Raw genomic sequence first — 27,096 nt, 5'->3', positions numbered from 1 at the left:
CACAAGGCTCTATAGAGGGTGACCTGTGATCACATTAGGTTTGGTGTCATTGTCCCTCTCAGAAGCGAAATATTTCACCTGGGGTTACGTAACCAATAACTAGCACAGCCCACCTTTTCTCTTCTGGAACATTCTGGTTGTCAAAACTACAGCATATCCCAGAATACTTTCTTTGGGGCTTTGACATTTGCCCCACAACAATCTTCCTTTTGTAGGTTCTTGACTGCTTCAGTAACTTTGTAGTGATGCTTTGTCCTTTTTCATGGAGCAGAGTCATGCCTAGTTAAATTATTTTCTGTGCTCATTTACATGTTGTGTTTGAGCTTAGGAGGACCATTTGGAGATTTAGTTCTTTTTTTTTTTTTTTTTTTTTTTTAATTTTTATTTATTTATGATAGTCACAGAGAGAGAGAGAGAGAGGCAGAGACACAGGCAGAGGGAGAAGCAGGCTCCATGCACCGGGAGCCCGATGTGGGATTCGATCCTGGGTCTCCAGGATCGCGCCCTGGGCCAAAGGCAGGCGCCAAACCGCTGCGCCACCCAGGGTTCCCTGGAGATTTAGTTCTTACTATTTTGTCTTTAAGTCCGTAAATTTGCTCTGGAGACATTTGACTCAATTTTTTTTTTTTTTTTTTTCATTTGACTCAATTTGACAGTCCTACCATCTTTAAGGCTTTTTTTTTTTTTTTTTTTTTTTTTTTTTCTCCTCTCTTCTTTCCTGGCGAGCCCCAGAGAGATAAGGAGAAGAAGAGAGGGATGTGATGGCCACACCTGTTTGGGTGTTCATGCCTTCTGCTTAATTCAGACTGCTATGAAAATTGTAGCTTGCTTTTTTTTTTTTTTTTAAGATTTTATTTATTCATAGAGAGAGAGAGAGGCAGAGACACAGGCAGAGGGAGAAGCAGGCTCCATGTAGGGAGCCCGACGCGGGACTTGATCCCGGGCCTCCAGGATCACACCCCAGGCTGCAGGCGGCTCTAAACCGCTGGGCCAGAGGGGCTGCCCGAAAATTGTAGCTTATATGCCCAATATAAGCTGCCCAGAATTGTGGGCAGCCTCAATTGTGGCTGCCCAGAAGACTGTTGAGAAGTATTCTGAAGCCACCTATGGACAAACTCAGGAAGAAGGAGCACAATAATCGGAGAATCCTAAGGGAACACACTCATTTTTGTAGCCTATAGTGACAACAACAGTAACAATATTTATTGAAATGCCCGCCCTGTACCATGCAGAGACCATACTCTTCACATGGATGCACTCATCCTCAAAACAGCCCTATGAAGTAGGACTATTGTGACCACCCCTGATACATAGAGGAGGAGCTGAGGTGCAAAGAAGTGGTAGAGCCAGGATTAGAACCCAGGACTGGTCTCTGAGCCTGTGCCCTTCACCACACAGCCCTCATGCTTCACGTGCTATCTGCATGGAACCGGGGGCACTGTCTTTGTGGTTTCAGCCTCACTTTGTACATCTCACCAAGAAACTGCTCGCTAGGTTTTTCATGTGGGGTGGAGATTAGGGGTCAGGGTGGCTGTCCTTGACCCCATTGTTTGCAGTGGCTTCCCCACATCCCAGTCCTAACCTCTAATGCAGCCCCCTCCTTCCTGCCTGCTGGGGACAGCTGTTGCTCGCATCTTGTTTCTGTTTATCCCAGACAGCCAGAGTACTCTGCATTCTTGGTTGCTGGGTGTGTTTGGAATCTCCCCCTACCCCCATCTTGCTTGGAAAGCACTTTACCTTTAGCCCTGTGTTCACCCCATGGCCTGCCTGGTGTCTTGTCCCCGCCACCCACCCCCCTTACTTAATACCATTCAACCTTCAGCCAGCTGGCATCAGGGTCCCACAATCTGAAGGCTGCAGGACCCCCCCTTCTCTCCTGAGGACCATCTAACCATCCATAACAAGTAAACATTAGGAGTTGGAGGGCAAATGTAAGTCTGTTCCCTGGAATCCTCATTGTTCCTTCCTTCCTTCCATCATTTCAAATACCACATATTCTGTCAATGTCCCCTCTTCTGTCATGCTTCCTTAGGTGTCAGTCCTCTGTCTTTTGCCTCCCACTGTCCCCTCTAGGCCTGTCTGCAGTACTAGTGGTGATGGTGTCAGTGGCAGCCATACTGGATTCTATTGTGTCATCTCCTGTAATTGAGTTCTGGGGTATAGGAGTTCTAATGTAGGGTTGTGGGCCCTTCTTCCTGGCTGAGTGCTTGGGGTCCTCAGAGGGATCCTAGGGATCTCTGGCTCCATTACTCATGGCAGCTTCCACTTTTTGATAATTTGGTATGTGCCAGATGTATTACAAGCTTGATTGCATCTCATGTTCACTGAAAACTGTAGCAGGCACGTGCTATTGATTTGCCATTTTGTATGTAAGCCCAGAGGAGCATGCCATTCCTCAAAATCCTTAGTACCTACCATGACCTGGCACAGAGTAGATGCTCTATAAGTTTTCCATGGACAGATGGCTGAATAACCACTTGAAGTAGGTATAATCATCCCCATTTTACAGATGAAGAAACAGGTTGAGATTGGCGCTTAATTCAAAAAGAAGTAGTTCAGGCCTCGTAAAATGCCCTATGAATGACAGGAGTGGTGCTCCTGGGAACCTTTAAACCCTGCCCAATGGCTTGCTTGGACAGTGTCCTCATATTTAAATGGTAACCCTTTTTGAGGTAAGAACCTCTTAGAAAACTCACTGACACCTATGAATCCTTTCTCCAGTGCACATGTGTACACATGATTCAGCATGTAATTTCAGGAGGTCTAGTCTTACCTTTAAAAGTGCTTCTGTTAACCCCACAAGATAATTACCATTTCCATGGCTAAATAGCACTCCCCGGCTCTCTGGATCCCAGCCCTAACCTGTCATGCAGAAGAAGGCAGGCAGCATGTCTCCTCATAGAAGAGCCACTTCTGCGTCAGTGTATGTCCCGCAGGTGATGAGGGCCGCCACCTTTCTCCGTCCAGTAGTACTAAATAATTATTACTGCTGTTTGCCAGCAGTGCTTCTCCATGTGGAGCGTTTCACATGGTTGAAGAACATCCTCGCCTCTCTTTTTTTTTTTTTTTTTTTAATTTTATTTATTTACTTATTCATGAGAGAGACACAGAGAGAGAGAGAGAGAGGCAGAGACACAGACGGAGAAGCAGGCTCATACAGGGAGCTCGACATGGGACTTGATCCCGGGTCTCCAGGATCACGCCCGGGGCCGAAGGTGGTGCTAAACCGCTGAGCCACCCCGGGCTACCCACATCACCTCTTTTAAAGCCTAGGATAACACATGTGCTACTTTCATTTATGTGGGGAAGTGGAGTTCAGAGAGGCTAAGTGACCTGTCCAGAGACACAGAGGTGATCAGGGACAGCTCAGAGAGACATGGCAGTCACAGTTGTGTCTCAAACTAGCCGCTTAACTCCTGAGGAGCAAATTTAACCTCTTTTGAGAAGCGCTGCTAAGTTTTAGAAGATCTGGGTTTTTTCTTTTTTTTTTTTCTCTCCATATTAGCCCTTTGAAAGCGTCTGAGCTGAACCCTCATCTTGTTTTTCTTCCCAGGCCCTGTCTCAAAGGGACCCTCCTCACAACAACTTCTTCTTTTTTGATGGCATGAAGGGGAATGGGATTGTGGAATGCCTCGGCCCCAAGTGAACCTAAGACTTGGCAGCCCTGGAGATGCTGACCTGCAGCCTGCCCACATGTGTGCCCTGTCCCCTTCCCCCACGAAGGCAACTCCAGACAGGGGAAAAGTGAAGCCATTGGACCAAGTACAAACCATTTTCTGCGAGCACTGAGCTTGTACAGATGTTTGACTTCCATGCACCAACAGCTGCTCAGCAAAGGGTGTAGGGACTGGCTGTCTGTTGCAGCACTGTGGAGGGCTGTTTGCCAGCCATCACCTGAATGCCCCCACTGATGCATCCCTCTGTCCTGGTGCTGCCACGGCATCACCAGCCCTCTGGGGCCCTGCAGAAGACACCTGCCAGGAACCAGCACGCCTCGTTATGTAGGATCCTCTTGCCACCTTCTTGGAGTTACTCCCTGCCCGCTGTCATACAGAGAAAAGCAGGACTCCAGGTGGAGAATAAGGCTGGGCCTGATGAAACACTAGTGGAGCAACAGTTCCAAATGCAGACAGGTGCCCTAGAGGGGAAAAGACGTGGCAGGCGGGATGTATTTCCTCCAGGGTTTGAGACCCTGAAAAACAACAGGTGGCATCTGGTGTGCTGTTCTTGAGTTTTAGTTCAGGATTAGTTGGGTTTCAGCCTGGATTTTGGAAGAGAGGAAATGTTACCAAAGTTCCCTTGGGCTTTAGGGCGAGACCTTGCTAAGTGAACGTGAGTGGGAAAACTTGTTTTAAAAAGGCAGATTCCAGGGTCCCACCCTCTGAGGATTCTGATGTATTGGGGCCCAAGCTGGGACATAGGAGCCTGTCTTCTCAGGGCCCCCCCACACCTGATGCGGCTCAGGCCGTCCTGGAAGTTGCTTTAAAGGGCTGTGCCATTCCTTCTTTACCCGCCTTCCCCGACCCCCAAATTGAATTGCAGCTGTTTGTGTTGTTTTATATTTTCTATATTTCCTTGGTTCTTGAAAAAGGAATGATAGAAATAAAGTTATTTGCTTTAGGATTTACCTGTTGTTTTTCCACATTACAAACCCCGTCCTCTAACAGGGAGTGATCCTCCCAATGGTCTTTTTTAACCTAAAGAAATATCACTGGATGCTTCAGTATGACTCAGAGATTCCTCCCCTCTTTCACCATTTCTGCCATTGTTTTTCTGGGTAATGCAACAAGAGTTAGAGTGCTCAAATTGTAGAGCACATAAAAGCTTCTGGTTCCAAATGTTCGTTGACCAATTCAATAGTGGCTATTCTCAGTGACAAGAACTATATATATATGTATATATATATATATATTTTTTTAATTTATTCATGAGAGACACAGAGAGGCAGAGACACAGGCAGAGAGAGAAGCAGGCTCCATGCAAGGAGCCTGATGTGGGACTCGATCCTGGGACCCCACGATCATGTCCTGGGTGAAAGGCAGATACTCCACTGCTGAGCCACCCAGGCGTCCCAACAAAAACTATATTAACGAGAAATAAAAGACGGGATGCTGATGCTACCTTAAAGTTAAGTGCCACTTAAGTAATATGCCTCAAGTCCCACAGCCGGTGGGATCAAAGCTTTCGTTAGCTCGGGATACCAGGTTTATCTTGACTCGATAGTCTGAGCTTGCTCCAGTTTTCATCACCCTCCTTGGATTTTGCCTTGTTGTAAAAGTGTGTGAGGTGTGAGTCTGGCCAGTTTGAACAAATTCACCCCTTTCCTATTTCAGCCCTGCTGTGTTGAGAAAAGAAAACAATTGGTCTCCCCTGGGAGGAGGTACTCCATTCCCTGACCCTCCTGATCAGCTCTCCTCCCTAGCTAGGACTGCATTTCTGGAGGGGCCCCTTTCTGGACCCCATCAGTGTCAAGTCAGGGGCACCAAGGTCAGTGTTTTTTGTCAATGGATGAATCTCACCCTTTGAAATTTTAGGCCAATGACACCCTTTTACTTTGCAGTGTGGGGCCTTCGTCACAAGGGGGAGTAGGTGGGTCTGGATGGATAAAAACAAGATTGTCATCCTAGAATCTTCCCTGAAGCTCTTCAAACTTTTCCACCCCTGTACCACTAAATGGCAGAAATTGAGTCATCCAGAAAGGACCCTTCGGGAATCTGGGGGTGGTGCTGGAAGCTGCCAGCCCCAGGCAAGCAATGTCTCTATTCTCATTTCTTCAAATTTCATGTTCTCCCACATTACATGTTAGCATTATCATAAAACTGGTTTTCCTCAAGTCTCCAGAGGAGCACAGTGATCATCCTGTGGTTTCTAATACCTCCAGGAGATAATGTAGCTACTTGGGAAAGAGATCTAATCTGTGAAGGTAACAAATACTTTTGGGATGCTAGAGTTACTAAATGAAAGGAAGTGGGCTGTCTTTGGGGCTGCCAGGTTTCTTCCACTCCATACCCCACTTCTGTTGTCTGTGGTATGTGTAGTAGCCAAACTGTTAAGTTGAAGCCTCAGAACATTCTAGTGGAACAGGTGCTACCAAAAAAAAAAAAAAAAAAAGCAAAGGTAAAAAATGACAATAAAAAGCTCTCAGTCCCATCGGAAACCTTTATTCTGTGGTTTCCCTTTACAGCAGAGACCCTTTTTTATCAGTTTCTTGCATATTTTTTGGTAAATACAAATGTTTATCTATTGAGGTATGTCCTATTTGCCCTTTGCAGATGAGAAAATGGAGGCTTAGGTTGGAGTTGGCAAGTCAAAAGTGTTTAATAGCCAACATGCTCACACTACCTGCGTAGTACCTTGAAAAATACTTGCACATTAACTAAATTGTTTGAATCCTCACAGCTCCCCCATGGGGATCGATGCTGTTGTCATGTTCATACTGTAAATGAAGGTACAGTCTGACCTAACAAGTATGGGCAAAATGGGGGCTGATGGGAAGGCTTTTACACAAGGTGCTTAGAGGACATTTATTTAGTGGTACCACTACTTGTTAGTGACTGGGGCTTTGCCTCCACAAGGTCCTGAGACCCAGTCGCCACTGAAAACAATCTGGCAGCCCCAGGTGTTCAGGGAGGGCCTTCAGCTGGATCCAGAAGGGCAGGCAGATTTTGATTTTAAGCTTGTAGTAACATAATTGAAGCAATATACATATACATGGGTGAAAAGATTCCTCCCTACTGCCTCATAGGCCTGGCAGCTCAAGGTTGGCCATATAGCAGGAGCAGCTGACTTCACAGATAAATTCAGGATTTTGGAGAGAAATGTGAGATGCTTTTTGGATATATTAGCAGTATCCACTTTCATATATACCTCCCAGAGGTCACTCTTGGCAGCCTTTGACAGTGAATCTTTCCAGACTGTCAGATTTAGACCCAGACTCTACTACTTAGCTCTGTGACCTTGGGCAAGTGACCTTTTGTGCCTCCGTTGCCCCATGTGTAAAATGGGGTAATAGTACATTCCTCTGATCATGTGGGAATTGAATGAATGAATACATTCTTTTGAGTAGAAGTTGCTCCCTGTTAGCTGCTATTATGTGTAACTTTTTCTGCAACATGCTTTTTTTCCCCACAATGTCTTAGAGATCCTTGTCAGTGCATTGTGCATTGAATTCCAAAACCACAGATGAACCATAAGCTATTTAATCAGTCTGCTGTTGAGTGACATGGAGCTGGTTTCCTTTGCACATGCTTGAGAAAGACTCCTCAAAGCCCGATGCCACGGTTATAGAGTATATAAATGCATTTGAGATGTTGATTCCTTCCAAAAGACTAGCGTGGTAGCATTTTTACAATGTCATTTGTTGTTTGGATAGATAATAGGTGTGTGTAGTGCAGAACTGAAAGGTTTACAAAGACACACAGTCATAGTTTTTAAGGAAGGAAAAAACAACATAAACAATGAAAAATAAATCTTGCTTCAGGAAGCAACCATTGCAGGGTGGGTGAGGAGTGCTGGTTCAAGTTGGGGATTAGCTTGCTAGAGGGGGGCATAGTGTGCCAGTGGCAGAGATTCAGCTCTGGACCTCATTTGCCAAGTGCTCTGAGCCTCTGCCAAGTCATGGGACCACCCAGCACCTTGGTTCTAAGAGAGAAGGCCACAGGGATAACTTTAGATGTTTCCTTTCCTCCTGGAACTACTGATCCTTCTCATGTTTTATTAGGAGCCCTTTGGACTTTGCTAATAAGATATGGCCATTCTGACTTTGTACCTGGGTCTCTGACACTTTGCATATGACCTGGATAGTGGGGTGTAGGATTCCCCAGTTTGAATCCTAAAAAAATAATAGGTTTAGGTCTATTAAAAAGAAAATACAGAAGTTCTGTTTCTGGTGTGGTGGAGTAAACTTCTACCAGACAACCGCCCCACCCCCACAAGTAAACTATATATTCTAGACGAAATACTGAAAATAAAAGCTACTGGGAGGCTTTGGAGAGTTGATCAAAAGCAGGTGGATTTGGTATAGGGAGTGAGTTGAAAGTTGCAGGAAAAGCCCACCTCAGTATGAGTTTTCTGGTATGTGTTCGTTTTTCTGCAGTATTAGCTGGAGAGCAGGCTGCAGCCACTGACACTGCACCAGGCAGCTAAACCCAACTGTCTTACTGGCCTGAAGAATAGTTTAGTATAAAATAAATATTAAATATAATATTAAATTAATAATACATTAATAATTAATTAATTAATAATAATATTAAATATTTATAGGGAGAGTAACCACAATGATCTGAAAGGAGAGTGCTAGGGAAGTTCCTTCCCCCAAGTTACATCTATAAATTCAGCCCAAGTCTCTTGCTGACCAGGACGCTATGGATGTGTGGGGCCAACTCAAAGCAGGACTGAAGAGATCTGGATTTACAGTTACCCACTGCAGCTGGTCGGGTCTAGCAAATACAAATATCGCCACAATAAGACCTTTTCACATCCTTTGGAGGAATATAACAGGATCCAGAATGTTCTACAATGTTAACAGAATATCCAGACACATTTCAAAATTACCTAATTAGTATACATAGAATTAGGGAAATGTGACTCATTCTCAAGGGAAAAGATAAGATGACCAAGAGAACCCAAATGTTAGGGGGTGCCTCGTTGGCTCAGTGGGTAGAGCATGCAACTCTTGCAAGGTCGTGAGTTCAAACCCCGTGTTGGGTGTGGAGCCTACATTATTTTTTTTTTAATTTTTATTTATTTATGATAGTCACAGAGAGAGAGAGAGAGAGACAGAGACACAGGCAGAGGGAGAAGCAGGCTCCATGCACCGGGAGCCTGACGTGGGATTCGATCCAGGGTCTCCCGGATCGCGCCCTGGGCCAAAGGCAGGCGCCAAACCGCTGCGCCACCCCGGGATCCCTGGAGCCTACATTAAAAAAAAAAAAAAAAAAAAGTGTTGGAATTAGACAAGGATTTTAAGCAACTATTTATTATAACTATGCTACAACAGGTAAAAGGAAATTACCTGTGTAATGCTGAAAAATGAGAAATCTTGGCAGAGAAATAGAAAATATTAAAGAACAAAATGGATATTCTAACCCAGAAAATACAGTACCCGCAATTTTAGTGGTAAACCTAATAGCAGAATGGGGATGAGAGACTTCATGCACTGGAAATACATTGGTAGGAATTATCCAGTCTAAAAAGAGGCACAGATTTTTTTAAAGTCTTGAAAGCAGCCTGATAAAAACAACACATTACAAGCAGGGGGACTGTGATTCAGGTGTTCCTGGAGTTCTCCAGTAAAGATGGCGATCAGAGACGGATCAAGAGGCTGAAGAGAAACCGTCAACCCCAGAATTCTATAACCAGTTAAAACAAGTATTTTCGGATAAAAGAAGCCTAAGAGATCTTGTCACTGGCAGAAATACACTATACAAAATGCTAATGGAAGTTCTTCAACCTTGGGGGATGTTATCCCAGGAGAAACTTGGAACTTCAGGCTGCATCGAAGAGTACTTTCTATAAATGGTAACCCGGTGGTGAAAGATTGCTAAGGACTCTCTAGCCTCTTAGATTTCTTTGCAATCTATATGATTTTGAAAGCAAAAGTTATGCCACTACCTTGTGGGATTTGTGATGTGTGGAGATGTAAGCCGTGTCACCACGATGGCGCCAAATGGTGGGAAGGGTCTGAAGGACCTGTGGCCTATGCAGTGGCCGATTCTACAATGTAAGTGAAGTGGTACAATACGGACCCCAAATAGACCGAGGAGAGGTAGGTACTACTAAAAGCTGAACTGCTGAGAGCAAAATCTCGGAGGAAGTATTCAAATAATCCACGAGAAGACAGGAAAGGGAACCAGAACACAAAGAGAAAACAATAAAATTGATAGGCCTCATTCAGCCATGTCAATAGTTCCACTAACTGTTACTGACAAGGGAAAGCAGTTGGTTGTGGCAGTACGAAGCATCCTCTGCAGGGGAGCCAAGCTGCCAGAGAGCTGGGTGTGAACCCCCCACCCCCCACCCCATCCCGCCAGGGGCCTTGGGCTCTGTGCACAAGCATTTAAGCATGGCGGAAAATATGGAGAATAATAGAACAAACACCCAGGTACCCACCATCATTTTGCCACCTGCTTTTTTCTAATTTTTGCTCACCATTATTTGTTGCTTGTTCATAGAGTTCTAGTTCATTCCAGCTAACGTGCTGTTATTCTGTTGCATGCCTAAAGCAGACTTGGACATTTGTGCACATGCACTTCTAAGGGAGGACACCCAGGAAGGCAATTGCTGGTATAGATAATTGCATCCTTTGCTTGACAAGCTTTTGCCAAATTCCTTTCCAAAGTGATTGTTCCCATTTACCTTACCCTGATCTTTTAGAAGGGCCATTTCCCCGCTACCAGTGAGGACTACCAGAAGGGACAGACCTGGGATCTGAACCTGTGTCTGTGCCAGTCATGTAGGAGAGGGCATAAGGAAAGCATTTGGCCGGTTGCCTTGTTTTCAGGAGGATAACGGTAGGAGCTCCCCCCCAACCCTTTTTTTTTAAGATTTTATTTATTTATTCATGAGAGACACGCAGAGAGAGACACAGGCAGAGACACAGGCAGAGGGAGAAGCAGGCTCCATGCAAGGAGCCTGATGTGGGACTCGATCCTGGGTCTCCAGGATCACACCCTGGGCTGCAGGCGGCGCTAAACCGCTGTGCCACCGGGGCTGCCCCAGGAGCTCCCCTTATATTAATCACAGGCTTCTTATGCCAGGCAGCGTGTTAGGCCTTAGGGCAGCTGCATAGGTGAAGCTTCACCTTGATCTTAGCTTGAGGTCTTCTCCCAGATATCACCTGCCTCCATGAGGGCAGGCACAAGATCAGTCTCATTACTGACCTGTTCCCCAGGACTCCTCATGGCGGTGCTTCTGAATAAGTTATAGGCCGTTCATTCGTCCAGTAAATATTGAGCTTCCAGGACACACTTTATCCAGTGAAGATAAAGCACCGAGAAAAAACCCTCTGCCCTTGGGGCTCTTGGATGACTCAGCTTCAGAATCTTGGGCTTGTGAGTTCCAGCCCCACACTGGGTGTGGAGATTACTTAAAACCCGGCCCTCATGGGGCTTTGCGTTTGGTGAGAGTTGTGTAGGGATGCACGAAGGCAGAGTGCATACAGTGGCACCCACTCTCCTTAGCCACCCTTTGGGTACAACTAGACAGCAGATGTGCTCTGTGGACTGCCTCTCTCACCTCCTAGGAGTCACAGAGGCTTGGACCAGACCATGTGAGGAAAGAAAGCAGAAAGAGTATCCACTGTTCCAATCTGATTTTATTGAAAAGGAAACATACAAAAATCATGTACAAAAAAAATTAACCAAACATGTACAGAAAATTCATTCCGGTATCTACAGCAGCGCATATACAGTATTTTACAGGCTGGGCCATCCCTCCCCGCTCCCAGACTCCTCCCTCTTCTGCGATTCCCCCCCTCCCTGACTCCCCGTCTTTCCCCCCAGCGCTTCGCCCTGGGGACTAAGGCTGGGGCGGTTTCCGCCAAATATCCCACCCCCCAAATGAATGCCAGTGGTCACACGTGCTCTCTCTAAACCTATGCAATGGGATTGATGGGGGCGGGGGGTGGTCACGGGCAGAGCACAGGATTCACAGTCTGGGCCCCTCCTGGCCACCCCCAGATGAAGGTGAGACAGGCATGCCCACCACCCGCCGGCTGGCTCAGGGAAGATGGCTGGGCGCTGGGCTGGGGCAGCCATCAGACCCACCCCATTCTCTGGCTCCAGGAGGCTAGTGGTCACGTTTGGCTCATTTGCTCTTCACGGGCCCCCTCCCCAGGAGGAGGGGGGGAAGCACCAGGGGCCTGAGGCCAGGCCCAAAGTGAAGGAGCACTGGGATGGAGACTCCCCACCCCAGTGTCACCCCTGCAGCTGGAACGGGCAGCCAGCACCAGCAGCCTTTCCTGAGATGGTGGTGGGCGGCAGAAGCAGGCGGCTCCGTCCCCACCCTCTCCGTCACCGCCGCCTTCAGACGCTGAGTCCGTCAGCCCTCTCTCCCCTGGCTTCTCAGCCAGGGACCCAGGAGTCCACATCTCCATCAGTGCACCCAGGTTAGGCCGGGGCTGGGGCTGGAGTGGCTGCCCTGGTCTGCCCCTGGGACAGGCAGGGCTGGTAGTCCAGTATGCTACATGGTGCAGAAAAAGTCCCCCGCGCTGGCCAGGGCATCAGGAGGTGGGAGGGTCCTGCCCCCCAAGTCCCTGATGTCCACCGGGCGGGTGCAGGCACCTAATTGGGCTCCATCTCCGGGGCTCCACGGCCCCTGGGTAAGGGCAGGAGTCCCATGATGAGATTGTACAGGACCCTCCAGGGTGAGGGGCGGTGTCGCTGCTGCTCCTCTTGTCTCTAGGGGGAGAGAGAGAAGAGGAAGTTAGAGCATCCTGTGACAGGGACACATTGGTGGTCAGGCCCAAGGGCAGCAAGGAGGAAGACACGGTCCTCCTAAGAGTGAGCTAGCTACACTCTCAACCAACCCTCAGTGGTAGGTACTATTATTGTTATTTGGGTCTAAATCCCAGCTACTCCCACCACTGGGGGCCCCTGTCATCATCTCAGGGGAAGACAGCATCCTCATCTAGAACAGAATAGGATGGAGAGGATGCAGACGAAACGCCCTCAGTACAGTGCATGTATCAAGCAACTGCTCCCCTAGGCTCCAGTTTCCAGATGAGAAAGTCACCCAGCCAAAGTCAGCCAGACCTGAGGGTGGGGGAGGCTGGATGGCAGCATGGCCTGGCCTGCCCTCAATAGTGGGAAGGGGGAGAAAAGAGAGCATGTGATTCCCTGTCTCAGTCTAGTCAGATTCCTTAGTCTCAGTGATTCTAGAACAATCTGTGGAAGGACAATAACTGGGAACAATAGTTTACCTTCTGTGCTGAGGCAGGCACAGAAGTATATCCAGGCAAAGCTAACCCCTGCCCTCTTTCCAGCAACAGGATGAAGGCTTGGGGTGGCCTCTAGGACCCTCTCAGTTCCAAATTGCTAGGAAAGTGAAAATGAAGGAAGCTACATAGAAGAAAAGACTCCCCGTGAGTAAAAATTAAAGGTAAGCTAGCCCTGTCCCACCCCCTATCCTGAGTGCATGGCCAGATGCTAATAAGCAGGACCCACCTAGTATTAGCCCCACAAAAGGAGGAGAAATTCATCTTACAGATGAGAAAATTCATCTTACAGATGAGAACAAGGTCAGATAAACCTTCCTGATGATCCTAGTAGGTGCCAGGGTGTGGGATGCCTTGTACCACCCCCTGCCCCCTCATCACTCCCCACTAGCTCTTGCAGCCAGGAGGTAGCAAAGGGGGCACTTCATAATGGCATCAGTTGAAAAGCCTGCCAGTGTCACACTGCGGTGGGATGCCACCTAGCACAGCCATCTATCTGTGTGAGCAAGCTAGCAATCATCTAGTAAAGCTGAGGAGGGCAGAGCACCCAGGTCTCTACTCTGGAGGTACACACAAGTGCACCGGAGATATCCATCATTTGGAAGAGGCAAAAAAGCAAAAAACAAAAAACTCAAGCCAATAAAAATTTGAAAATTTTAAAAAATCCTAAATATCCGTCAATGAGAAAATGAACAAGGATACTGTATGTTGATCCCACAGAATGCTACAAAGCAGTGAAAGTGTATGAACTAAAAGCTTCCTTGCCCACATAATCAATCTCCAACCCAATACAGGGGGGAAAAGTTTGGAGAGGAGCACACCATATCATGTATATTAAGCCAAAAACATCCCGCAAACGTAAGCATTGTTTGTGGCCTGATAAATACGTAGTAAAAGAATCAACACCTGCGGAGTCATGGGACAAGCCAACTTGAGAGGTTTCCTTTGGAAAGGAGGAGAAGAGGGTCAGGGAGGGGAGCGAGGGGCTTCACCGCATCCGGGTTTTGTTTTTCTTTCAATAAGCAAGCAGTGCGGGTGCAGTGTTCGGATTGGACAGAGCTGGGCGGTCGGCACCCTGATATTTGTTGTTCTCTGCCGTACGCCACAGGCTTCCAAGATCTCGTTTTAACGAGAGGCCGCGGCGCGGGCGCGGGCTCGGGGGCGGGGCCTCCCGCGGGGCGGGGCTCCAGGGCCCGCCCCCGGCCGCCCGGGAAGCTGTGTGGCGCGGGGCTGGCCGCGCGCGCCGGCGGGTGGGAGGGGCGGGCGCGGCCGCGCCGCCGCTGCTGACTCACCGGCTATAAATAGCCCGGGATATATGAGCTGCTCCGCCGAGCGCCGCCCTCAGTCCCCGCGGCCGCGGGCCACGGACGCGCCGCGGCGCTCGAGGCGGTCCCGGCCCTTGCCCGGGTCGTGCCAGCCGCGGCGCGGGCCCTTCGGCAGGTCCGTGGGCCCGTCGCCCCTCCCACCTGCCTGTCCCCAGCGCGACCCCGCCGCGCCGGGCAGCAGCTGCCGCACATCTGGCGGGGCCGCCCGCAGCCCCCTCCCGGGCGGGAAGTCCCACCTGCCGTCTACCCCTCCCCCAACACTCACCCGCCGCTCGTACAGCGCGTTGAGGTCGTCCGCCATCCGCCGCAGCTGGGCCCCGATCTCCCGGGCCCACTGCTCCTCCTCCCCCCGGACTCCCGGGGCTGCTTGGGTGGGACCGCCCGCCAGGGCCCCCGGGGCGCTGGGCACCGGCGATTCCAGGTGCTGTTCCGCCGGCGACAGTGAGGGCTGAGGACCTGGGAAAAGCCGGGGGAGCGCGGTCAGCACCCGCCACCCCTGCTGGCCCTGCGGCGTCCCGGTGGGACCGATTAGCCAGGGCCCGCTTCTCCCTTGTCCAGCCTCCCGATTTCCTTTCTGCTCCCCGCCTCATTTCTAGCGGTTCCGTTTTCCCCTCCTGAGGCCAGGTTTCTCAGCTTCTCTCCAGGCACCAGAAAGGAAGGAGAGGTCCTGGGGAGGCCGCTCTGGGGGTTACCTGTCTGGCCAACTACCACCCCACTACCCGTGTGAGTCTGGAGGTCCTTCCTAACTATTCCAACCTAACTATTCCAAAACGGGGCCAAATTTTGCCGACTCCATTTAACGGATGGGGAAACTGAGGCCCACCGTAAGAAGCCGCCCAAGGTCACATAGGGATACGGCGACTGACTACACCCAGTCACAAGCCTCAGGTCTCCTGCCCTCTGGTGTCCAACCACAGTGAAGCCACACCCCCGGATGTGGCAGGGGCACGGAGACCAGGAGGCCAGACTGGCTGCCTCCGAGCACGGGCCTGGGGGGCTGGGATTCGGGAGATGCCTTCCTGCCCCACCCCCTTCCGAGCTGCCCCGCAGTCTCTTCCTCCCTCCAGTCACTGCGAGGGGCCTCAGTTTCCACACCTGTGACTGCAGTCCTGAAATCGCGGCCCCTCTTGCCCCCGCCGCCTGGGAACCCAGCCGGGGAAGTTTGTTCTCCCCTGACCTCCCTGGGCTCCGGGGACAGGGTGAGGCCTTGGGGTGGAGAGGCGAAGCAGGACAATCTTCCCTGCCCCCGAGCGTGCTCGCTGGGATGGGGCTAGCAGGGCACCACAGGGTTAACAGCCCATCCGGCAGGGGACCTTTAACCCTTCCCTCCCCAAGACTCACTTTCCCACTCTCGCCTCCCCCACCCCTACTTTGCCCACACAATGGCCCCTCCCCCTCCCCTTCCTCCGCCCGGACTGCGGAGAGGGCGGCCCGACCAGAGATGCGGAGAAAGGCAAAAGGCCACCCCCATCCCCCCAAGTCCTGAAGTGACAGTCCTCTCGCTCTGCCCACACTCTCCAACCACAGTCCTCGGGGAGGTTAAGGAGACCCAGACTAGGGGAGGGGGGCTGCGAAACAGCTGTTGCCCCAGGCCCGGAAAAGGCCGTGGGCCGCAACTCGCGGACTGCAGTCAGATTCCAGGAGGGACTTCCCACTCGGCCTCCCCCCGCCCCCAGCCTCCCACTCCGTCTTCCTGCTTCTTGCAACACAAAGACCACACTGGCCACACCCTCCCTGTGGCCCGGCCGGCTCGCCACCTCCCCCCACTCGCTCCCACTTCTTCAGTGGCTCAGGGTCTCTTTCCCGGCTCCCAGCATCCCGGGGCGCCCGGGTGGGGCGGCACTCACCGTCGGGGCGCGGGCCTCGGGGCCGGCTGCGGGGACCCCCAGGCCAGCGGGGGCCCCCCAGGGCGGCGGTGACGGCGGGCGGGGCGGTGGGGGCGCAGAGGTAGGCAGCGGGCAGCAGGGCAGGGGCAGCAGGGGCGGCGGGCAGGCCGGGCTCGCAGAGGCCGCAGGACACGGCCGAGGGCACCAGGCGGCTGAGGGGAAACGGGCGCGGACCGTCGCGGGCCAGGCCCTCTACGGGCTCCGGGGAGCTGCCCTCCTGGCGTGCTCGGGCCATGGCGCTCCCTGGGGCCTGCAGGACAGGGGGAGAGGGCTGCAGTCAGCAGGGAGGTGCAGGGGGGACACCAGGGCCCGGCAACAACCCCCCCAACCTGGGGTACACAGGACAACCCCCCCCCCCAGCTCCTGCACACAGCAATCAGCACATTTCAGGCGCAGGGAAACCCATGGAAGGCTCCCACCACACACAGGGCCCAGATGGGGGAATGTGGACCTGTGTGACCGGCCCCACAAGACACACGCCCACCAAGGGTGAGACGCAGGGCACTGGCTGCTGAGGACAGCCTCCCATGCACATGGTGATGGGCACACGACAGGGGCAAGGAGGTTGGCTCTCACAGCAAGTCCAAGGGCTCACACAGGACCCAGATGGAGGAGTGTGTCAGGTGTGTGGGTGCATGAGGGGTGACAGCCTCCAAACACAAACTCACCCAGCCTGGGAGTCACACAGGGCATGGGCCGGTGGGGCTAACTTCTGGCTACACACAGGGACTCATGCAGGACCCAAATGGCAGGGACTACTGGAGGGTAGGGGTGTGAGGGGTACACGCCACATATGTAAGGTCTCGCTCGGAACTTGCCAGCCTGACCTCCCACCTCATCTCCCATTTGCACAGAAATGGTCCCAGTCTCTGATACTGGGACCCAACACAGGGCACACACACAGACCAAAACGTGGAGATACACATACACACAGACCATCAGAAGAGTGTACACACAATGCAGACGGGCTGGTACAACCCCCTCCATCCCCACACATATACCAACTGTCAGAATCTTACAAACTGACCACTGTTGATATGCCCACGGACACACACACACACACATAGTGCAGCCATCACAGACACAGAAGCACACTAAATAGGCACTGTCACACTTCTCCAACACACATGCCCCTCCCCCCATACATACCCAAGAGGTAAGACCTGCACACCTCAGGACCCACACAAATATCAACACCACCCAGACATGGACACACACAGACCGACAAGACCAAAACACGCCCCTCTGGTCCCCATCTGTCAGACCCCAGGACACATGCAAATTAGGCACACACAGACACATGTCATCAGACCCAGATGCCTCTCCACACACGCCGGCAATGACACACAGACACAGAAGAGCAGACATCAACTCATCCTCCTCCACCAACCTCGAAACACCATCACCAACTGTCAGCCCCGGACACACACACGCACACGCACACACCACAGCTAACTCTAATCCCACACAGCCCTGGTGGCGCGCACACCTAAAGCACCCACAGAAAACACTGGTCTCACGTGACTGACATAAACACTACACACACGCAGCCCACATGACACACATGAGCCAGCCGATCACAGAGACAAGCCCCTCAGACCCAACACACACACACACAAGACACACACAGAGGCTCAGACACAGCCCCGTACTCCAAGAGGCTGCCAGCAACACCCACTGACTACACTGCACAGACCCCACAGAGCTGAGATCCTCAATTCCCAGACACGGATGCCAGACACACAAGCCAAACACAGACCGAGACAACCCCCACACCACACACACACACACACACCACAGAATTCACACACACACCTGGAAGGAAAACAGACGTTGCATTCAGCAGCCACACCATCACAAATGCTTAGCGGAGACACATGCCCTGGAGATATACACAGACAGTCACAGACAGTACACACAGTCAAGACACACAAGCACACACAAACACAGCACATCGGGCAAGACACACACATATAAACCCTCAAACACAGCCCACTCAAGCAACACACAAACACTCCAACCATCCACTGGAGTGCACACGCAGGCAACACAGACCCATAGAATCACCCCCAAACAGCACACACAGATAACTCTCACCCAGAACACAGCGCGCGCGCGCGCACACACACACACACAGGTACACTACACATAAACAGCACCCACCCCTTGGGCACGGCATACATAGGAAGAACCTCAGGAATACACACGGGGACTCAAACACACACCCCGACGGGCCACAGCCCCAACATTCCCCTGGACTGACACCACCACTCCCTGCAGACCCCAGCACAAACTCGGAGCCAGACACACGCACACACCCAAGCGAGACACCTGCAGATCCACAACCCCGCACACGCGCGCTCCCACGGCGGGCCCAGGCTCCCCCCTCTGCTGTCACTGCACCCCCCCACCCCGCCGCCGCCACGTGCGCCCGCCCCGCCCGCCAGGCGAGCGAGAGGCCAATAACCGGCTGTTGCTGGGGCGCAGCCCCCGCCCGCAGGAGCTGCAGACTCCACGGCCCGCGAGCCGCCCCCTGTCGCCGCCCCCAGCGGGCGCGCGCCTGGGGTGTGGCCGCCCCTACCAGCCGCCCCCCCCCCCGCGCCCCTCCCGGACTGCGGGGGCCGGGGCAGTCGGGGTCGACTCACTTCCCCGGGCCCGCACTGGCCGCCAGGGGGCGCTGCCGAGCCCGCACCCCATTGTTTGTAAACAAACCCGCCAGACCGCTGAGGCACCTGCGCTCCCGGACCCTCAGTGCCTCCCGCCCAGCTACCCCAACCCAGGGTCGTTCGTGGGACGCAGGGTGGGGAGGGAGCGAGGCGCGGTGTGGGCATGCAGCGCGCCCCCGCGGCTCTCCCAGCGCAGTCCTGCCACCTCCTCCAGGGAGCCCACCCGGCCTGGCCCATCGCGGCCGACGGGGATTCGGGGTGCGCACACTCACCCCGGGGGCATGAACACGCCGGAGGGGGCGGTGATGGGGGGCGGGCGGCTTCCTTCAAGAGGGCGCGCCCGCCGAGCGCCGCTCCTTGCGGCGGCTGTTGCTGCTGCGGCGGCGGCGGCTACTGCCGCTCTAACTGCAGTGGCGGCTGCTGCTGCTGTGGCCGCTGCTGCTCCCGCTCGGGCTGGAGGCGCGTCCGCGTCGTGGCCGCCGCCGCCGATCCTGCTGCTGCTGCCGCCGCCGCCGCCGCCGCCGCCGCCAGGCGCCCGCTCGCATGTGGCTCGCGCCGCGTCTCAGGCCGCCCGGCGGATCCCCGGCCCGCTCGGCGGCCGCCCCGCCCCGCCCCGCCCCCGCCCGGCGGGTCCCACGCCCCGCCCCCGCGTGACGCCACGGCCCCGCCCGCCCGCCGCGGACAAGTCGGGACTTGCAGGCGCGCGCCGCGCCCCCCCTACCTCCGCGCGGGGGTTTCCCTGCGGCCGGGGGCGGGGCGGGCCCGGCCGGCGGCGAGGAGCCCCGAGCTGTGCGGACCGGGGCCGCCCCGACGGCCTGACACACTGACACACTGACTGGGACCCACAGACACGCGCTCCGGGGGACACAGAGTCACGTGCTGGCAGGCATACGGCCACACGCGCACAAACGCACACCTGGGGCCCGGACGTGGATGTGCAAAGCCTCACGCTGCCTGGGGCGCACACTCACACGCCCAGGCACAAACACGGAGACCCGATCGCCGAGAAGGCCATGGGGGGACACCCCGACCGACACGGTGAACGGGGCTGTGTTGCAAAACACCCGCACCCACAAACTGTGTTCACAAACATTGCCACGGAGCAGGCGTCCCCAGCACACCCGCCGTCGTCAGAGGCTGAGAGCTTCTCAGGAAAGGCGCGCTTCCTGATCCGCGCAGGTGGACACACACACACGCACACACACACATACCTGTACAGGGACACCTGGACGCACAGCCTGATCGAGGTGACACTTATACAGGGACGCACACAAACCCACCCACGCCAGTTCACAGCTGACACATCAGAACTGTCAGAAACTGCCCCTCACAGACATAGATCAAATCAGACGTAAATAAAAACTGACCCCCAGAACAGTCGCAAGGCACACCTGTAACAGGTTCCTGGTAACTGGCCCACTGATGGGGACACACTCTGGAGCAGGCACATCTAGCCGCGCTTGGCACAGATCTGACGGGGGACCCACAGGGCCAGAAGGAAACCCCGAGCACCTGACAGGGACATGCCCGGGCAGCCCCTGCATTGATTTGCACCCTGCCTCCTGGCTTTCAGTTCCCTTTCTCAGTTTCTCCTTGTTACTCTTTCCCTGGCTTGGACTTGGGGATTCTGTATCCTTCCCTCCCTGGAGCTTTGTGTTCCTCTGCACCTTCCATTTCCTCTGTGTCACACCCCTAAGCAAACTATGGGGCAAGTCATCTCTGAGCACCCAGCACTGCAGAAGGGATGCCAAACCTGGGCAAAAGTGGGCTTCTCCGGGGTTCTCGGATTTGGTTCCCTCTGAGGCCAGATTCCTCTATTTCCCAAGGGAAGCAGGAAGCATATATCCTGTGAAATCTCCCTACTATAAATATTAGGGAGCTGGGGGGCACCTGGCTGGCTCAGTCCATAGAGTGGGCAACTCTTGATCTCCAAGTCGTGAGTTCAAGCCCCACATTGGGTATAGAGCTTACTTACTTACATAATAAATAAATGGCTCATTCAGCCTCCCTCCCTCCCTCATTCCCTTCATCTCCCTTCCTCCCAGTAGTTTTCAAACTGTGGGTCACGAGCAAACCATGCATTGTGAAATCACTTTTGTGGATCTTAGTTTTTTTTTTTTAACTTTATTGAGATATATTTACACGTAATTCAGTTCACTCTTTTTAAGTGTGCAGTCTGATGAGTTGAGATGAATGTACACTATATGTGTAAATGTGTGTACACCACCACAATCAAAGATTTGGAACATTTCAGTCACCCCAAATACTTCCCTGGTGTCCTTCTACCTGCGGCTCAAGTGGCTCTTGACTAGGCTATAAAAAAAAATTAAAAAAAACAACAACGAAACATCATTTAAAAAAATCTGAAGTCAAAGGAAAATACTTTACTGTGGAAACATTGCTTGTACATAGGGAATACACAGCAGGTCATGGAGAAAGTGTGTTTCTTACTGAAGACCAAGTTTAAAGGTGTGTCAGAAATGCTGCTTTGGACATTTATGAAATGAGATCATGCATGGAAGTCACTGAGTGCATTGTCTGACAGAGTGAGCACCTAATAAGCGGTAACTATTATCGCCGATGTAACTAATGACTGTGGGTGTTTGCTCTGTGCCTGGCACTGATGAAGCTGGGGAATAGGCCTCAGCCCTCGGCTAGCTCACAGTCTATCCTGTGCCCGTTACTCATGGGCCTGTGCCCTCCAGTTGCTCCAATCGAAGACTGGATACCAGGAGACGAGATGTGGGGGTGTCCTGACCGGGGTGGGAGACTGGAGGGGAATGAATGTGAAGAACCTAAGAATCTGGCTTGGTGGGTAGAGGTGTGGGCCAAGAGTTTTCCCAGGCCATAGTATTGTCACCAGTCAAGATCCTTTCCACTGTCTAGTCCAGATCCTGTTCCAAATTCTGGCATCCTATTACCCCGGACGAGAGGGCTCAACCTCAAGGGCCATGATTAAATAAATGAGAGAAACGAGTCCCGTGTAAGACCATAGGGAGTGGTGGGGACTGTAGCTAATTGGAACAAGTGTTTTCCTTCTAGAGATGTACAAACTCCAGACTAAACACTGTGTGTGGGATGCCTGGGTGGTTAAGCGGTTGAGTGTCTGCCTTCGGCCCAGGGCATGATCCTGGAGTTCCGGGATCGAGTCCTGCATTGGGCTCCCTGCATGGAACCTGCTTCTCTCTCTGCATTGGGCTCCCTGCATGGAACATGCTTCTGTCTCTGCCTGTGTCTCTGCCTCTGTGTGTGTGTGTGTCTCATGAATGAATAAATAAATTCTTAAAAAAAATAAACACTCTGTGGGCAAAGAAAAAGAAAGTTTGTGACTAGCTTAAGGACTTCCCTTTTGAGACCTCTACCCTAGGGGTACAGAAAAGGAGATGGCCCAACCTGCGTCTTCCAGCCTGCATTTCCCCACCTCCACCTTTACTTGGTCTCCTGAGTGACCAAGGGACTCCCTCCTCTGAATTCCCGGAAGAGCATTCTGGGCCTCCTTTCCACCTTGCCTCTTTGGTTCCTGCTCCACTGGATAGGGGACAAGAGTCTCTTTTTTTAGAGGGGGGTGAGGACACAAGGTATCTCTTAAGATTGGAGGGTCACCCACACCTCTGATGGAGGGTGAGAAACCGAGGTACAAAGAGATACAAACAGAGAGAGACAGGAAGACTCAGTTCAGGGAAGTGGAGAAAGTCAGAGTGAGGAAGAGACCGGCTGGAGAGAAAATGAGAAGGGCCTGTGGTGGGGTGGTTGTCAGGGACGAGGGTGGTAGTGGCTGGTGGTGGTGGTGGTGTCAGACTTGGTGTAGACCAGGGTTTCTCAACTGCCTCTCTATTAGGGGCCAGATGTTTCCTTGTTTTGGAGACTGTCTTGTGCCTTGTAGGATGCTCAGCAGCATCCCTGACCTCTATCCACTAGATGCCAGTAGCACCCCCGCTCCCACTTTGTGACGATCAGAAATGTCTCCAAACATTGCCATATATCCCCTGGGTGGCACAATCACCCCTGCATGAGGACCCTCAGGCAAGAGAAATCAGTCAGGATCCCCATAGCTGTGGCCCATCCCTCCAAAGCCGGCTGGGAGAGCTCACTAGAGAATGAACTCTGTGTCTCAATGACCCGAGTTAGGATTGTCCTCGAGCTCTGCCACCAACTTGCTGTGTGGCTTTGGGCCAGTGGTCATGTGTTTGAGCCTCAATTTCCTCTGCTTGGAGTTGGGAGAGCACAGGTCCTTACCTCAAAGGATTTTGCAGAAAGTCGATAAAAAGAAAGCAGTAGGGCCTAGTGGATAATTAGTGCATGTTACCCATCATGAATGCTACCAGTGTGGGGGTCTACTGACTCTCTGAGACTCCAAACAAGGATTTCAAGCTAAGACCCAAGATGGGCGAGGGTCGCAAGCCAGGAGCCCACAGGCCAGCCACTAGTGTGCTTTGCTGGACTTGCACAGTTTCTCATTTTTTTTAAGATTTTATTTATTTATTCATGAAAGACACACACAGAGGCAGAGACATAGGCAGAGAGAGAAGCAGGCTCCATGCAGGGAGCCCGATGCGGGACTCGATTCCAGGTCTCCAGGATCATGTCCTGTCCAAAGGCAGGCGCCCATCCACTGAGCAGCCCAGGGGTCCCAAGTTTCTCATTTTGAATATGAATGCCTCAGGGGCCCCTGGCTGGCTCAGTCAGTAGAGCCCTGGTCTCTTGATCTCGGGGTTGTGAGTTTGAGCCCCACGTGGGGCACAGAGATACTTAAAAAATAAATAAAAACGATAAAAAAATAATTTTCAAGAAAGCTGTGAGTATGAATGCCTCTCAAAGGGACATTCGGCACAGTGAAGGGATAAAAGCCCCAGACTCCGGAGCCAGGCTGCCTGGGTTCAAATGATGACCTTGACCAAGCAGCTTTCCCTCCCTGTCTCCGTTTCCTTGTCTGTAGAAAGAGGGTCAGCACGGGACCCCAAATGAACTGTGAGGATTACGTGGGTCGAGGTTCGCAACGCACTTACAACAGTGCCCTGCCGTAGTGGCCTCCGTGTGAAGCGCTGGTTCTAGAAAATAAATGTCCCAGCTGTCTTACTGCAGACCCACACCACCTTCCCCAGTATCTCGTAAGCCATTCCGGGTGAGTAGATTTCGCAGATCGGGGAGAGGGAGTTGGGAAGGACTTAACTTTTCACTGCAGGGCCTGAGTCCTGGCTTCGCGCGGTGGGGAGGGGGCCCTCCTGGGTTCCCGGGTGCAGCCGGCCTCCCAGGCCCCGGGGCTGGACCGGAGCCGGGTGGGGGCTGGGCGGGGGCGCGGGTGTCCGCAGGGTCCGAGCGGCCGGCGCGTGTGAAGGTTACCGCTCCCCGGCGGGGCGGGGGCCGCGCGCTGTTGCTGGGGTCTGCGGGGCCTGCCTGCGCCCGCGCCCCCCCTCCTTCCCGGCCAGCCAGTGAGCGGTACCCGCCGCCGTTGCCAGGGGAAACTCGCCGCCCCGTTACCCAGCAACAAGCCTGGCCCAACCAGGCGCGAGGACCCCCAGGCCCCGCCCGCCGCTGCCCACCGCGTGCCCAATGCCAGGCGGGCAGAGCCGGCCCGGCTCCCGGAGACGGCGAGCGCGCTCATTGGCCGCCGCCGCGCCCGCCCGCGCGGATCTGGGGGAGCCCTCGGCGCGGGGGGCGGGGAGCCGGGCCCCGGGGAGCCGCCGGGCGCACGGCCTGCAAGCCTGCGGCCGGCTGGGGTGAGGCCCGGGCTGGGCACCGTCCCATCCCCCTCCCCCCCACACCCCGCCCCGCGCTCCCGGGCGAGGATGGGCACTTGGGATGGGCTGGAAACAGGGGCTGCGCAGCCCTTGTCTCCACCCGCCCGGAAGGTACGCTGGAGTTGGCCTTGTGAAAACGGGGACCCAGCGCCCCCCTCCCAGAGGAGCCCTGGGCGTCCTGACCCCCACCCCAAAACAAGATTCGGGCATCTTGAAAAAGAAGCTGAGGATTCCCCATTCCTCCGTTCCTCAGAAAAGGACCCAGAGTCCTGACCCCATAAGGAGGGCCCCTGCCCTCCCCAAAGGACCCAGGCATGCCCTCCTCCTGTGACATCAGGGTATGAGTTCCAGCACCCCAGGGGATTAGTTTCCCAGTCCCCGGAAACAAGGGCTGAGGGTGCCCCCAAAAGGGGACTCCAGGCCTGTCTGATGCTGTAAAAGTTAGGACGCAGCATCCCCACTCCCCCCACCTCCCAAAACAGGGACTTGGGCTTTTGGGTCTCAGGCTCTGAGATGCCCAGATGGGCATCCTGGCCCTCACCATTATTGGTACTGGAAGCCCCCTCGCCCCCAACAGTCCCCAGACTCTCAGGTGTCCAACTCATCCAGATGACCACCTGCCCTGACCCAGGGTGCAGATCTGCTAGCTTCCACCCCCCATCCCCAACCCTTTCCCCCAGGGTCAAGCTTGTTGATCTCCCCGGACTCGGGCATCTGACCCCACAGTCACCCTTTGACTCCATGGCAATCACCGCTCCCCCCCCCCCAGGGTACCACGGACCTGGGAGTCTAAACCCCCAGTCTCTCAGACACCTCTCCCTCCAGACACCTGCCGAGGTGACCCAGCCCCTCACAGTGGTGCAGGGGGACTCTTCCCAGTCTTGGGACCCTAGAGTGCTCTGGCCCCCAGGTCTGGAAGTTCCAGCCTTCCAGTGCCTTTAGTTGGCCACCAGGGATCCAGGACTGGGAGCCTCCAGCCTCCAGGGACCCTGACGTGAGTCCCCAGGCCACTCCAGAGAGCCTCAGAGTCCTTAGTCCCCACCCCAGAGAGACCCAGGGAGCAGAGCCCCTAGCTCCAGACCCTGGTGAGCCCAGGTGCGGCCCGCCCCTACCCCGGTACCTGGGGGGGGCGGAGTCGAGGATTACTCAGCCTCCAGAATGAGGCGATGACATCATCCTGGGGGGGGTTGACTAATGGCCGCGCTGGGGGGGCGGGGAAGTTTACCCGGTAACAGCGGCTGCCGCATGGCCCCGCCCCCCCCAGGAAGGGCCGGGAGGGGGAGGCATAAGCACACGCACACACACACCAGCCCACTCAGCACACCCACCCCCTCCAGCATCCCACATTGCACACATCTTACTGGGGCAAGGGCAAGGATGGGGGTGGTGTTTGTGTGACTGTGTGTTTGTGTACTGGAGAGTTCTCTGGAGGTCTGTTGGGTCAGTGTGCTGTGTGTCAAAGGGTTGACATGTGAGGGTGGTGGTTGTGCCAAGGTGCAGTGTGTGGGTGTGTGTGACTGTCAGTGTGCCACTGTGTAGCAGTTAATTGTGTGCGTCAGGAAGATGGTGCTGTGTGTCAGCCGGCTACCGTTTGTCCCATTGGGTGTCTGTGACTGTGACTGCGTGTCAGTGTGCTATCCTGTGAAGTTCTGGTGTGCTGTGTGAGTGTGTGATGGTGTGTCTGTGTGTTGTTTGTGTCAATGTGTTGTTTTGTGCAGTGCACTGGTGTGCATGGGTGAGGTGGTGTGTGTCCATGTGATTGTGGTTGTGTGATTTTGGGATTGTACATGAGATGGTGTGTGTCCATGGTTGTGTGTTTGTGTGATGTTGGGATTACATTATGTGTTGGAATGATGTGTGTTAGTAGAAATGTTAGTGAAAGTGCTGTGTCATTGTACCCTTGTGTTAGTGTGATTGGGTGGGTGCATTGGTGTATCCTCTGTGGTGTAGTGTGCCGGGTTTGTTGTATCACTGTGATAGTGTGTGTCATTGTGCCTTGCTGTGTGTCAAGGGGAAGATGTGAATGCACGTCACTATTATCATGTGTGCCTGGGCAGTGCTGTGTATAGTGGGGATTGTGTGTGTAACACTATCATTGTATCTAAAATGTTGTGTGTCTGTGGGACTATGTTACTGAGAGTATGTGCATCTGTGTGACACTGTGGCTGTGTGTCATTGTGATTATGTGTGTCATTGTGTGTGACAACTGTGTTGTCAGAGTGATGTTTTGTGTCCATGGGACTCTATATGTGTTAATGAGATGGTGAGTCTCTGCAATATTGTGTGCCACCGTGACCGTGTCATTGTGATTGTGTCATTGGGATACATGGGCTATGGGATTATGAGGGTGTCACTGTGATCGCGTGTGTCACTGATACTACAGTGTGTTGTAGGGACTAAGTCACGGAGACTGCGTGTGTCGGGGCGATGAGGCCGCGTGTTGGGGTAAAGTGTGTGGTTGCGATCGTTGCGATCGCGGGTCTGGGCAGCGCTGGACGTCCCGGGCCCGGGCCTGCCCACGCGGATCTGGTGTGTGTCGGCGTGTTC

The 27,096-nt window shown here is 53.5% G+C and overlaps 3 protein-coding genes across 8 annotated transcripts in view; 2 read left to right on the top strand and 1 right to left on the bottom strand.

Moving 5' to 3' along the window:
- The window catches only part of SAE1 (SUMO1 activating enzyme subunit 1), an 82,484-nt gene extending 77,861 nt beyond the window's left edge, over positions 1-4,623 (top strand). For all 3 annotated transcript variants that reach the window (XM_025424542.3, XM_025424541.3, XM_025424543.3), the window contains exon 9: positions 3,554-4,623. In XM_025424542.3, the coding sequence (XP_025280327.1) occupies positions 3,554-3,646 (93 nt within the window). In that variant the 3' untranslated portion in view covers positions 3,647-4,623. The remainder of the gene's footprint in view (positions 1-3,553) is intronic.
- A 6,673-nt stretch (positions 4,624-11,296) lies between these two features.
- On the bottom strand, positions 11,297-20,331 carry BBC3 (BCL2 binding component 3). Of its 4 annotated transcripts, XM_035712455.2 has the most exons (5): positions 18,464-18,488; positions 16,814-16,903; positions 16,107-16,395; positions 14,525-14,715; positions 11,297-12,398 (listed from the first exon to the last, which is right to left on the bottom strand). In XM_035712455.2, the coding sequence occupies exons 3-5, from the start codon at positions 16,378-16,380 to the stop codon at positions 12,282-12,284; spliced, it is 582 nt and encodes a 193-aa protein (XP_035568348.1). In that variant the 5' UTR covers positions 16,381-16,395; positions 16,814-16,903; positions 18,464-18,488; the 3' UTR covers positions 11,297-12,281. The 4 variants fall into 4 exon arrangements, with proteins under 4 accessions (XP_035568348.1, XP_035568347.1, XP_025280313.1 ...); XM_035712454.2 differs by lacking the exons at positions 16,814-16,903; positions 18,464-18,488 and adding an exon at positions 20,203-20,331; XM_025424528.3 differs by lacking the exons at positions 16,814-16,903; positions 18,464-18,488 and adding an exon at positions 19,084-19,394.
- On the top strand, positions 16,379-25,342 carry LOC112643697 (basic proline-rich protein-like). Its single transcript, XM_025421846.1, has 4 exons — positions 16,379-16,479; positions 18,426-19,416; positions 24,268-24,528; positions 25,319-25,342. Exons 1-4 carry the CDS (start codon positions 16,379-16,381, stop codon positions 25,340-25,342), a joined length of 1,377 nt encoding a protein of 458 aa, XP_025277631.1.
- The last annotated feature ends 1,754 nt before the right edge of the window (positions 25,343-27,096 follow it).

This window comes from Canis lupus, chromosome 1, assembly GCF_003254725.2.
Source record: "Canis lupus dingo isolate Sandy chromosome 1, ASM325472v2, whole genome shotgun sequence".
Lineage (NCBI taxonomy): Eukaryota > Metazoa > Chordata > Mammalia > Carnivora > Canidae > Canis > Canis lupus.
The sequence above is the reverse complement of the archived record's forward strand: the minus strand, read 5'-3'. Positions and strand labels throughout refer to the sequence as shown.

Excerpts from the sequence above, each read along its gene's own strand:
- LOC112643697 (XM_025421846.1), top strand. The coding sequence starts at position 16,379 with ATGGCGCTCCCTGGGGCCTGCAGGACAGGGGGAGAGGGCTGCAGTCAG. Across the intron at positions 16,480-18,425 it reads AACAACCCCCCCAACCTGGG|ACCCCAGCACAAACTCGGAG; the intron begins GTACACAGGACA and ends CACTCCCTGCAG. Across the intron at positions 24,529-25,318 it reads CAAGCCTGCGGCCGGCTGGG|GGTACCACGGACCTGGGAGT; the intron begins GTGAGGCCCGGG and ends CCCCCCCCCCAG.
- BBC3 (XM_035712454.2), bottom strand. The coding sequence starts at position 16,380 with ATGGCCCGAGCACGCCAGGAGGGCAGCTCCCCGGAGCCCGTAGAGGGC. Across the intron at positions 14,716-16,106 it reads CCGAGGCCCGCGCCCCGACG|GTCCTCAGCCCTCACTGTCG; the intron begins GTGAGTGCCGCC and ends GGCTTTTCCCAG. Across the intron at positions 12,399-14,524 it reads ACGCGCTGTACGAGCGGCGG|AGACAAGAGGAGCAGCAGCG; the intron begins GTGAGTGTTGGG and ends CTCTCCCCCTAG.